The sequence below is a fragment of the Notolepis coatsorum genome (assembly GCF_963971535.1).
Source record: "Notolepis coatsorum genome assembly, chromosome: 13".
Classification (NCBI taxonomy): Eukaryota; Metazoa; Chordata; class Actinopteri; order Aulopiformes; family Paralepididae; genus Notolepis; species Notolepis coatsorum.
In genome coordinates this window covers 28,425,948-28,439,555 of record NC_140177.1, presented here as the reverse complement: position 1 = coordinate 28,439,555, position 13,608 = coordinate 28,425,948, and the positions used below count along the sequence as shown (strand labels likewise).

At 41.9% G+C, this 13,608-nt stretch overlaps 1 protein-coding gene across 4 annotated transcripts; it reads left to right on the top strand.

Moving 5' to 3' along the window:
• Positions 1–1,326: 1,326 nt before the first annotated feature.
• mppe1 (metallophosphoesterase 1) lies at positions 1,327–12,548 on the top strand. Of its 4 annotated transcripts, none has more exons than XM_084327384.1 (10): positions 1,327–1,728; positions 2,058–2,166; positions 2,260–2,366; positions 4,533–4,613; positions 5,147–5,255; positions 7,468–7,497; positions 7,661–7,732; positions 7,844–7,966; positions 10,758–10,898; positions 11,503–12,548. In XM_084327384.1, the coding sequence occupies exons 1-10, from the start codon at positions 1,466–1,468 to the stop codon at positions 11,686–11,688; spliced, it is 1,221 nt and encodes a 406-aa protein (XP_084183510.1). In that variant the 5' UTR covers positions 1,327–1,465; the 3' UTR covers positions 11,689–12,548. The 4 variants fall into 4 exon arrangements, with proteins under 4 accessions (XP_084183510.1, XP_084183509.1, XP_084183512.1 ...); XM_084327383.1 differs by having other exon boundaries at positions 2,260–2,375; XM_084327386.1 differs by lacking the exon at positions 7,468–7,497.
• The last annotated feature ends 1,060 nt before the right edge of the window (positions 12,549–13,608 follow it).

The following is a 13,608-nucleotide window of genomic DNA, read 5'->3' as shown; positions in this document are numbered from 1 at the left end:
TGAATATACCAAGAACATGCTAATTGACCTTGCAGAAGTGGAGCAATCCCCATTTACTTAGGCATGTACCTTTAGGCGAAAACGGTCTACAGATTAACAGGTTAATGGGAATAGGCCTACAGTATGTCAAGATCTGATTATAGTCAGGCTATCACGATCTGTGTGTACTTAAGATAGAGTTGAGATGGGTAACCTAGTCCAGAATCACCCCATAATGTCACTCAAACTGTTCGTCTCTCTCATTCTCTGACTCCTCGAGTTCGAAGTCAGGTTCTGGATCATCCTGTTTTTGGTTGCTGCATGTCTGTAACTTGCACATTGTTTCAATCACTGTAACTCTTTCTCAGGGCCCCTTAAATGCCATGGAATCTGCATCTCAATGGCCAATCATATAAATCTCATCAACTCATATTATCCATCAGATGAGACAAAGAGACTGCATGTTGATCAAATCTTCTTGTTTTCAGATTTAGGTCCACAAAGTCCACAAAGGCACAAATGCATTTATCCTACTCAGGCTATTCATTGCAGCAGAACAACGGGGGCCTGGTTATTTTGATTTACAGACCAACCGGTTAAGCAGAAAATCTGCATTTAACCAGCTCCTCAGTTCCTTCAAATGGCTGCTTTTTTGGTAAATGGCTGCTTTTTTATATAGCGCTTTTATCCAAAGCGCTTTACAATTTGTTACTTACATATTACCCATTCACACACACCGACGGCGGAGGCAACCATGCAAGGTGCCAACCTGCTCATCGGGAGCAATTAGGGGTTAAGTGTCTTGCTCAAGGACACATCAACACGCTGCCCAGGAGGAGCGGGAATCGAACCGGGAACCTCCGGATTGCCAGACAACTGCTCTACCTCCTGAGCCACTGTCGCCCCTTCAAACATCCTCAGTATTCCAAACAATGGGTTTTGACACAAGTTATCTCCATGGTGATTGGATTTCTACTCCCAAACATTTAATCCCTGGATTATTTCTGTCTTTGACGTGATTAATGCAGACTATGGGGATGGTTTGTCAATGTGTTTCAATGAGAGATTAGATTTGCAAGCAGGTTTGGATAATACCACCCGACGACAGCAGAAGTCCTCTCCTCTTTCCTGAAGTGATGACAATCCCCGAGCGTCACCCCCCCCCCCCCCCCCCCACAGAGCCGGAGATTGTATGTATGTGGCCGATTGCGAAATCATTTATGATGATACTCCGCAGCGGCATTCCGAAAGGGACGACACGGCGAACAGGTTCGGGGACATTCTGATTCACGTACGCGCCACGCAGTGTATTCTCGTTCAAATGCCCGGTGAACAATATGCATTGAGCATCAGTGTCAGTGTCAGTGTCACGCCGGCGGTCCAATATTTCGGTTCGAGAAAGGAAGATGCCTCACGAAGGAGCGCTCCATCGTCAGCGCGCCAGTCCAGGGCAGCATCCCAAACGCCGAATAATAATAACCAAGACATGCCGAGGTTCAGCGCAAAATTCATCGCCGTTATTGTGCTGAGTGCTGTGGTCGTCGGCGTCTTCTTTTACTGCGAGTATCTCATCTATTTCCCCGCGATACTGAAGTGCGCCTGGCCGAGGCTGCAGCATCATGCACGGGGAGGTGGAGGAGAGAGCATCGGTGGCGGCCAGCCTGCGGGCTCCACTCTCCGCGCAATGGTGCTGTCGGATACCCATCTCCTCGGAGCGGTCGGAGGACACTGGTTCGACAAACTGCGACGGTACGGCATTTTAAACATTTTACAAGTGATTTCTATCATCGTAGACATCATAACATCCCAGTCTAATTCCCTGTTAATTAATCCCTGATGAATTGAAAATGGGGGACCCTGATGTAAACAAGACGAAAGACTTTCTCTGGTCTGCATCCCCTTAACAATTGTATGTATTGAGCTGTACTGTATTGTACCCATTCTGCAATCTGTTAATAAAGTTTTCAATCAATCAATCAATCAATTGCCCCCTGATGTTTAGGCCTGTGTTTTTGTAGCAGATTTAATTTGTAAACAATGTTGATTGAATAATGACCATGTGTCCTCCACACACACAGGGAATGGCAAATGGAGAGGGCTTTCCAAACGGCACTGTGGCTCCTGAAGCCAGAAATAGTGTTTATTCTGGGGGATATCTTCGACGAAGGGAAGTGGAGCTCACCCAAGGTATGCAGCAAGCTTTGTCTCCAGCCCAAGCACATGATGGTGTTTATAAAGCATATTATTAGCTACAACGTTGCTGTGTTTTCCACTCCACAGGACTGGGAGGATGATGTGCGCCGCTTCCACAGTATGTTCCGGCATTCTCCTGCTGACACTGAACTGGTTGTTCTGGTTGGGAACCACGACATTGGTTTCCACTATGAGTATGTTGAGTATGTTGGTTATGCTTGTGTTGCCACAGTCACAGACTTTGAGCTAATAAGGCCTATATAGTTTATTATAGTTTATATGTATTATTATGGCACGTGATATGCGGTTAACTACCCTGTCTCAAAGTACCTTTATTTAGCCAGATGAAACATTAAGAACAGGTTTCTTATTTACAATGTCGATCTGGTCCAAGAGGCCCCAACAGGAATAAAAAAAGAAAGAAAGAAAGAAAATAAAAAATATATATTAATAATAAAATAAAAGCACCATACACATAAACAAATAAACACATGCAAAGCCTATGTACAAAAAAAATAATAAACAGGGGAGGAGTAGGGTGAAAGTATGTGTGTGTGCGCGTGCATGTATATGCAAACAAATGCGGGTGTGTCTAGGTGCGAGTATGAAGATGAATGAGTGCTTGTATCATGTTGTGTGTGAGAGGGTGTATGCAAGTGTGAAACTGGGGTATCAGCAAGAGCAGGAGGGATCTACTAAGAGCGTGTTGTTGAGTATATTCTTGAAGGCAGTCGGTGAAGTAAGAGCTGTAAGTTTAAGGGTGTCTTGAAAAGCATTCCAGTCATAAGCAGCTGCAAAGTGAAAGGAGTTCTCAGCCGACGGTGGTCTTGGAATTTGGGATGTATAGTTTGATGAGCTTGCTTGATCTTGTGCCGTAAGTGCTATGAGAAAGGTGGAGCAGGGAGGAAAGATAAGGTGGGGTCTTGCCCAGGATTGTCTTGTAAATGGAGTGGAACCAATGTTGGAGTCGGCGGGTGTGGAGGGACTCGGGAGGGCCTGGACACTCTTCACCATTCACCATTCACATTCACCGTTCACAAACTGGACACTCTTCACCATTCACATTCACCATTCACAAACTGGACACTTCACAATTCACATTCACCGTTCACAAACTGGACACTCTTCACCATTCACATTCACATTCACCGTTCACAAACTGGACACTCTTCACCATTCACATTCACCATTCACAAACTGGACACTCTTCACCATTCTGCCATCCGCCGTGGCAAAGCGGATGGCAGAATGGTGAAGAACTTTCTCAAGAACTTTAGCCAAGCACGGCAAGATGGAAATGGGCCGGTAGCAGTTGGGGTCAGAGCTAGAGCCGCCCTTGAAGAGCCCTTGAAAGCTGATTTCCAGTCAAAGGGGAAGACAGAGAGTTGAATGGACAGATTGAATAATTTTGTGATAGGGTCAGCTAAAAGATGAGCGGCTGCTTTAAGAAACTTTGGATCCAGCCCATCAAAGCCAGCATACTTATTTGGATCCAGTCTGGAAAGTTCATCCCGAACCTCAGAAATTGAGAACGGATTGAAGGAAAAGCCATTGGTAATGGGAGGGGAGGACAAAGCGTGTGGTGGGACGCTATGAGGGTCAGCAGAAGAGAAGGCTAGTGTGAAGCTTACAAAGTGTTGATTAAATAGAGAAACCATGCGAGACTTGTCGGTAATGACAACCTTGTCAAAAATCATGGATGCAGGTAGGCTAGGAGAGGAGAGTTTGTTTTCCATGGACTTGACTGTGGTCCAAAACGTCTTCGCATCAGTGCCACACGTTGTAAGTTTCTCCTTGAAATGAGACATTTTGGCTGTCCTGATGGCCTAGGTACATTTGTTCCTGCATTGCCTGACTTTTTTTTTTGTAGGCACACTAAGTTAGTGATTGTTGCCTGATAATGTAACGCAAAGCCTTGGATTATACAACCGAGCCAGCAAAATAAAAGGATGGACTTTGCCCACATTGCATACTTTTGAGGAAAATCTTTAATTGGAAGCCAATTGAATTGTAATACTGTATATTTATCGTTTTGTCTGATGTTGATTTCTACATCAACATAAGAGGTCAGGGTTCACCCCACAACAGCAGAGAGCCTCACCACACTGCGAACCACAGCTCTACTCTATATTATGGGCTATTTGCCCGAGGCTGTACGAAAGTGTAGGATTATGAAGATGTACAGTAGCTTATATGGCTTTTGCGTGTCACTTGCAGTAAGATGCAAAATGTCACAGCTCTTATGCAACGGTGGAGTGATATGCCCAGGAGAGGGGCTCAGAAACCTGACAGCACAGCATGTTTTAGCAGAGCGGGACGTTTCTCACAGGCTTGTCTCTCCTCTTGTCTCTCCTGGGTAGAATGGACTGGTTCAAGTTACAGCGCTTCGAGAAGGTGTTCAATGCCACCTCCACCAGAATACTCACCAAAAAGGGAATCAAGTGAGTAACGCGATGCGATGACGAGGATGATATGAAGTCGACTCATGGTTAGAGTAAAAAACTATTCTCGATTCGTTCAATACATGGTTGGTAATTGATAAATGTACTGCATTTACAGTATACAGCGCTTTCTATCCAAAGTGCTTTACAATGCATAGATTTGATTCTATATTGCGGTTTTGAGTTACTTTTCCATAGAGTTTAATAGGTCTCAAAGAAAAAAATCACACAAATAAATTTGAGGAGGGAAATTGTGAATCGTTTTTTCCCCCTCACCCGTTACTAAAATGTCACATAAGTATGTCCCCTCAACCGTGTGCCTCTGAGCAAGGCGACAAACTCCTTTTCCCAACAGTTCCAGGTACCCTAGTGCTCTGACCTACATATCTGTTGACAGGCACATGTGACAACGCTACGTTTATCTTAGGAGGCTTTGCAGAGAAGCAATTTCCCAATTGCACTCGACGAGAGGGAGAGACGGAGCGTTGATGTCGCTGTCACTGAGGTTGTGTTTTGGCCTCTTGTTTCCTCAGCTTTATCTTAGTCAACAGCGTGGCGCTCCACGGAGATGGATGTCCGATATGTCAGTCAGTGGAGCGAGAGCTGCTTCGACTGTCCAGAGACCTCAACTGCTCTCTTCAGGTAGAGGAAGATTTAATTACTGTAAAGGACGTCGAAGGGCTTTTCACGGAAGCGCTCCTAGTGGGATACTTCAACAGTCACTCACACAACATCTACAGTATGTACAGAGCCATTTGTCAGATAAAAAAAAGAAAAGAAAAATGTTGACTTGTGGTTACAGGGGAATTCACGTCATTCCATATGTCATTCCTGAACCCGGGGCAGTTCAGCCACACCGTGTTCTCCTGAAGTCAGGAGTCGAGAGAGAACCCTCAAATGCGTCACCTGCACACACTCACTTTAAACACTCACCTTTAACATTCACTTTAGACACTTTAAACACTACACCATATTTTATCAATTTATTACTACATCCCTACCTCATTTTAGCATTTTGTACTTAGTTTGTATATTTTGTATTTTGTATTGTGTTTATTCTTTTAACTTTTTTTTACTGTATTTTACTATATGAAGCACAAGTTCAGGAGGCTCATACAGAACCAAGCATTTCACTGTAATGTACATTATACTGTATGTGATAAATAAAACAAAACTTGAAACTGGGCGTAAGATCCGGGGCCGACGAACAGGGTGGTGACTTTGTGGGGGCCGTAAAGTGTTTGCGTCAGCACTTTTCACAAGACAAAAAGGGGAAACGCAGTGGCAGTGAGATCCCTCTTCTGCACTCAAAGAGAAGTTGTCAAACGTCTCCCCTCCTGCACGAGTCAACGCCAGGCAGAAAGCAGATGTCCCAGCTGTACTTTCAGTGTTGCTTCAAACAATTCCTACCGCGCACACACAAGAAAACAGGTTTTTCTTCAAACAATTCAAACAATTCCTGCCACGCACACACAAGAAAACAGGTTTTTCTTCAAACAATTCCTACCACGCACACACAAGAAAACAGGCTTTTCATCATTAAATCATTGCAACACACGTTGTGCACAACACTGTATATTTGTGTCGCACTCCCCTTCCACCAAATACATGTAAAATGAGCGAACATTATCCATTGATGATGCATTGTTACCCAATTGAGGTTTAGATTCTGGTTCAGACCTGTTAGCAATACTGGAATATGAATGAGCCCTCATTCGGGCTTGAGGACTAAAAACACCTGACTGTTGTGAAGGTGTCTGGTGAGGTGATAGGTGTCCCACAGACTCCTCTGTTGGCTGTCTTTGACCAGCAGGTTCTCCGCAACGCCAGGTCTATATTCAGTCAGTCAGACAGTCTTAGACCACCTCCTTCACTCTGAGTTTAAGCCTCAGGTCGTAGATTTAGAGTTCCTCGGTTTAAGTGGAATAGGACAAAAAACTCCTTCGTTCCCTGTAACCCTGCTCAATTTACACATGTAATCTAGCACATTAAATATAGTTCCCTGTGCAATAACCCTGCTCAATTTACACATGCTAGCACATTAAATATAGTTCCCTGTAGTGTGCAATAACCCTGCTCAATTTACACATGTAATCTAGCACATTAAATATTGTTCCCTGTAGTGTGCAATAACCCTGCTCAATTTACACATGTAATCTAGCACATTAAATATAGTTCCCTGTGCAATAACCCTGCTCAATTTACACATGTAATCTAGCACATTAAATATAGTTCCCTGTGCAATAACCCTGCTCAATTTACACATGTAATCTAGCACATTAAATATTGTTCCCTCTGCAATAACCCTGCTCAATTTACACATGTAATCTAGCACTTTAAATATAGTTCCCTGTGCAATAACCCTGCTCAATTTACACATGTAATCTACCACATTAAATATAGTTCCCTGTAGTGTGCAATAACCCTGCTCAATTTACACATGTAATCTAGCACATTAAATATAGTTCCCTGTGCAATAACCCTGCTCAATTTACACATGTAATCTAGCACATTAAATATTGTTCCCTCTGCAATAACCCTGCTCAATTTACACATGTAATCTAGCACTTTAAATATAGTTCCCTGTGCAATAACCCTGCTCAATTTACACATGTAATCTAGCACATTAAATATAGTTCCCTGTGCAATAACCCTGCTCAATTTACACATGTAATCTAGCACATTAAATATTGTTCCCTCTGCAATAACCCTGCTCAATTTACACATGTAATCTAGCACTTTGCTTTGTGTTGTTGTGTTCTGCATGTCCAGCAGAAATTTTCTGTACTTGTGTTGTTGTTTTTAAATCTCTGACTGCAATCCCATCTAAATTGAACTGAACTGAATGGAGCAGCAGAATCTCCACCCAGGTGACATCACAGATGTGAGGGTTCTCTGTATGATTTCTAGCATTTAGGAGAAAACGGTGCTTACAGTTCAGATATTGACTTAACTTTCCTAGGTGACGGGAATAACATTTGAATTCTTAAATGCCACATGTTGTTGTTATTATAGAGAAAAAAAGCCAGTTCCTTATTTCCTTGCAGAATAATATCGGTGCAAAGAATGACTGTGAAGATTCACAAAGCTACCCTCCCACGCCGCCCATCATGCTGCAGGTATAGCGCTGCATCAGTAATCTCTGCATATATTTTCTACTGAGAGGACTGCATATATTTTCTAGTGAGACAACTGACCTGAACCCGCCTGCCCCTCGCTCCCCCCCCCAGCATTATCCCCTGTACAGGGTCAGTGATGCCACGTGCACGGGACAAGATGCTGCACCGCCTGAAGAGCGCCATCTGCTGTTCAGAGAGAAGTATGACGTGCTGTCAAAGGAGGCCTCGCATAAGGTATGTACTCTCATACCACACTGCCTTTTGTCCCTGATGTTGTCCGTGTGGCTTGTTTCGGTCATAGGGCTGTAAACAGTTGTCAACCAAGGAACCTATAATAGAAGGAAGGGTCATCATGTCACCATGTAGTGTGTGAATAACATTAGTGCCTGCCAAGTGTGCAGACTGAACTGTGCAATAGATGTAGCAGTACTGTCTATCTGTATGTCGTGTGTGTCATATGATGAATTGAAAATGGAGGACCCTGATGGAAACAAGACGAAAGTCTTTCTCGGGTCTGCATCCTCTTAACAATTGTATGTATTGAGCTGTACTGTACTGTACCCATTCTGCAATCTGTTAATAAACTTTTCAATCAATCAATCAATCAATCAATCAATCAATCAATCAGACTTTCAGTTCGGCCAACATTAAGTTGAATTTTTTCATTTCGACCTTTATTTAAAATCGTAAGCATCTGAGGTTTCCCTCATTTACAGAAACGACGATTGTACAAAATGTAAACAAAATGTAAACAGTACATAATACAAACAATATTCACAGAAATTTAAACACCAGAGTAAAAAAAAAAAAACGTTTCAAAATAATAAAAAAACAAAAAAATCAGCTAAAACAGTTACACAATGGTCTGAAATCATATGTTTAAACATTCCAAGGGAAGGGAGAACCTCCAATTTCAGAGAGAGTTGAAGGACATTCCAAGAGTTAGAGGCATCAAAGGAAAAGGCTGACTTCCCTAGATCAGAACACACTTGAGGAACCCTAAGAACCATCCAGTCATTCGATCGAGTTGAATAGGTTCCAATATTCCAATCTTACAGTGAAGAGATATAAACAGGTTGTTTACCAATAAGGGCTAAAAAGAAAAAAAAAAAAAAACAGTGTTTGTTGCGTATTTCTGCAAGAGAAGGCCAACCCACCCTATCTATCATACAGGACACAATGGTGAGTATCATATCTGTCACCAGTAATGAATCTAAGAGCTGAGTGGTATGCAGAATCCAGAGGTTTAAGAGTTCATGCCGCAGCATGCCTATAAATTACATCACCACATCGGCGTATTTAGACCACTATCAGTAGGGCACGTGCCCTACTGATGATCATCTGTGCCCCACTGATACATTTTTTTTTTTTTTTTAAACTAATGTTTTTTATTTTCCCTTTTTTAACATGATCAAATGATCATTTAACATGATCAAATAATTATTATAATATTTTTTACTTCGCTTTGAAAGATTATAGTGAAATATTTTGCACTGCATTTATCTTGTTGAAATCCTCCAACAGGCTCTTTTTTGTAAGTTGACTGGTTTGCACACCAATAATACAGTGCAATAATAGAATAGTAGAATAGATAGTAAAATTATGCAATAGAATGGCCAGAGTAAAATAGTGCTACAGTACAATCAACAGCGGGGTGTATTAGAAGGCTATGGTGAAGAGGTACGTTTTTAGCTTATTTCTGAAAATATTAAGAGATCTAGCTTCCCTAATGTCCATAGGTAGTGTGTTCCATAACTTTGGTGCATAGTTAGCAAAGGCTGCATCCCTGATTTTCTTTAGACTGTGGCTTGGAACCTTCAATAGACCAGTAGTAGATGATCGCAATGTTTATACTTTGTATATAAGGAGGAGGACCTTGAAATCAATTCTAAATGTTACCAGAAGCCAGTGTAGGTTACTTACTTGTAACTTCGGGTTTGATCCAAGGAGTAAGTTGCCCCATATTGCTCTGTAACATTTTTATTTTTGTTATAGGACCGACTAGTAGGATTTCAGTTTTGCCCTCATTTAATTTTAGGAAGTTGTTCGTCATCCATTTGTTTATTGCTAAGAGACAGGCGGAAATGGAGTTTATAGCTGTGTGATCATTTGGTTCAGCGGAGATGTACAATTGTGTGTCATCTGCGTAACTATGGAAACATACATTGTGCTTTCTAATGATGTCTCCTCAATGTTCAATGTTCAATGCAAGTAAAGCACTTTAAACTTTAAGTATGACTAAATGCTTTCTTGACTATATATATAGTAACTGTTCCAAAATGCATAGATTTCTATGTATTTTAGGGGTTTGGGTGGCTAGCTCTTTTTAATATAAATGTCAGATTGTTTTATTTATTTCATAGATTTCTATGCATTTCAGGAGTTTGGGGGGCTGGCTCCCCAAAATAATTAAATAACATAACCCTAACCTAACCCTAAAACCGAAATAAAGTTAAAAAAAAATAGTTACAAAATCCACCCATTTTCGCCCACAAACCGGCCAAAACCGGCCAAATTTCTGTGCCCTATATAGCTCTTCTATCCAAAGCGCTTTACAATTTTGTTCCTCACATTCACCCATTCACTCACACACAGACGGTGGAGGCAACCATGCAAGGTACCATCCTGCTCATCGGGAACAATTAGGGGTTAAGTGTCTTGCTCAAGGACACATCAACACGCAGGGAGGAGTGGGAATCAAACCGGGAGCCTTCCGACTACCAGACGGCCGCTCTACCTACTGAGCCATTGTCGCCCCCAATAGCTGGTATATTTGGAATTTTAATACAGGCTTCAATAGAACTGGCAATAAAGTCTGGCACCAAGCAGAGCATAGAACTGCAGACCCTTCCTTCTTTTACAGTTTCCTTGCAGTCAACACAAATCCCTGTAGTGAAATAAAGAGAAGATGATGAAAGCCGTGATGCAAGAGAGTGGCAATAAACGTTTTTCTCCACAGATCTCAGAACAGTTTTGTCTCACTCTCTCGCTCATTCTCTCTCTACGGTTCATTTTATTGTCACAGTTGCTGCAGTGGTTCAAGCCCCGCCTCATTCTGAGTGGCCACACCCACAGCGGATGCGAGGTTCTCCATGACAACAAGTACCCGGAGATCAGCGTGCCGTCCTTCAACTGGAGAAACCGGAACAACCCCAGCTTCATCCTGGTAACCGGAGGACACGTTTAACACACGCTTAACACCATTTTTAAAAGCTAATTCCAAACAAAGTCCTAAATCCAACAGTGGCCAATGCTATTCAAATGTCCGGATGATGGATAACCTGTAGACATGGCTCCTGTTTCTAGAATTGATTGTCGCCTTTATTTAATAAAGTGAATTGGTTGCTCTCAAGAAAACTGCAATGTATAGAGCCATAACATATTGGAATAGGATCCCATTACATATCATACGGACGGAAAACAAGGACAGTTTAAAAAAGAAACTTAAAGGAGCTATAATCCGGAAGGAAATCAATATATGTCATGCATGAGTGTAGCTGCAGCCATGTTATCCAAACTTCTTCTGTTTACTTTGTTTTTGTTTTAAAGGTATGGTGAAATAGATTCACCTATGACTTTATTTTGTTTTATTTTTATTGATTATGTATATGACTGATTTATACTGAATGTTTCATATTTGTATGTGTATATTTGTGAGGACCCCATGAAGAATAGTCAACACGTCGATGATGACTAATGGGGATCCTAATAAACATAAACATAAACCAATAACATTCACCTTGCATCTCTCTCTCTCTCTCTTCTCCCAGGCGTCCTTCTCAGCAGGCAGCTACGCGCTGTCCAAGTGTTTCCTCCCAGAGGAGAGCACGGTCATCGGCCTCTACTGCTCTGCTGGGGCCTGTGTGCTCTTCATGGTCCTGGCCCATTGTCTGTGGATGAAGGGCCTACTGCAGTGTTTAAGCATCTGTCTACTGGGAAAACACAAGTATCTGTGAACTATGTTACCCAGCAGCGGCACGCCAGGGCCGAAGCAAATCAACTGACTTTTAAGTAACCACTGAAGACTGTAAATACTTGATTTTAAGGGTGCAAAATGTACCTCTTACCAAATGGGCCAAACTTGTGGCACGACGACGGACACGGCGATAGAAGGACCTATATTCTTATATGTTTTTTAAAAGGACTGAACAGTTGACAGCTGCTTGGCAGTGATGTGGTTCTAGCCCCACAGCTTCAAGCTGGGGGACCGTGAGATGGATGTATGTTGGATGTTTTGAGTCTCTGCACTTTGGTATCATCTGTGATCCGCTATACGCACATTGATACTTTCACATTCTGAACATATTGTTTTTGAACTCAATGTATGATGACTGGTTTGTTATTTTTATGACACATTATCTAAAAGTATTTTATTTATTGCTGACTTTGTGCCAAATGTTTCCAGTGTTGTTTTTTCTTTTTTGCCAAATGCATAATATTTCTGAGGAATTGTACAGAATAAAGCAACATGCCATCAAAAGACTAAGGCGGACACTATTTTTCTTGAGACACGTCGATGGTAAAATGGAGCTTCCAATCAGATGATCAGTGATGTGCACATAATCAAACATGGCTAAAACTCACAACAAGAAGGTTGTCCGCTTTAAGCTGTTCCGTCTCTCACTCGTACGTGCATCACATCGTGACTGCATGGTGTTGGTAAAAACAATCTCCATCATGTAGATATACTCCATATGCAATGCTGACTTGTTGTCTTTGACAGTATCCCATCATCATCTCAGGCTCCATTCTGAAGGAACCCATGGGGGATTTATTTGTGCTTAGAAAATAAAGACACAATGCATTCAACTCACGATTGAACGTAATAATGTAATTAATCATAAAAAAGAGACCAGGACGGCACTGCTTCCACTTTTTTAATATATTGCCATACGGACGTTTCGGGCAAGACGCCACTCATGGTGTATTCTGTCTATTTAACCCTTTCACTACCACACTACAGAAGGTTAACCTTTCACTATCACTACTAGTGTGGTAGTGAAAGGGTTAACCTTCTGTAGTGTGGTTGTGAAAGGGTTAACACTTTGTCGTGTGGCAGTGAACCTTGTGTATTGTTGCAGTGAAAGGGTTAACAGCCAAAAGACACAGGTGGGGTTAATTATACAGGGAGGTACTTGTAGTGGTTAGGGGGCACCTATAATTAACCCCACCTGTGTCTTTTGGTTGTTACATCGACACGTAGGTTACTAAAACATAATAAAAACAAAACAAGCTAATTAAATCTCCTTATTCATCACATTGGGAACGAGGTACCAAGAAAGTGTTGCTGTTATTGCCTCTGTCTTCACTCGGTCTCAGTGTCCATGTAATAATGTTGTTCACTCAAGCTGTGGTTGTTTATCAAAGTGCCACCGATGATTTATCATGATTAGAACACGTGTGTTGACAGATCCTGGTTTTTAACTCTCGTAGTCTTCCAAACATGATATGAATTACACATATTTAGTGTAACATGTGATTCCGCCCCTAACCTTGATGTCAACACCAGACTGATGGATGGGCAAAATGAGTACCCTTTGATCATAGAATAACAGTACATATAATTATGACAACGGAAATGACCACCAGGGATCGGAGACAGAAAGTGAGTGGGCCTCATCCTTTGCCCGTGTCATTTGTATTATGTTAGGAAAACAAAATGAGTTAAAAAAAAAAACAGGATCTGTGAACTAAACACAAGCATTCTATTAATAATCGTGATGATAAATCATTGGTGGCACTTAGTCATAACCACAGCTTGAGTGAATTGTCACGTGGGCACTGAGACAGTGAAGATGAGAGGCAGCAACAGACACAATCTGGTCTCCAAAGGGAGGCGTATTGGATACACTTGCTTGGTACCTCATTCCCAATGG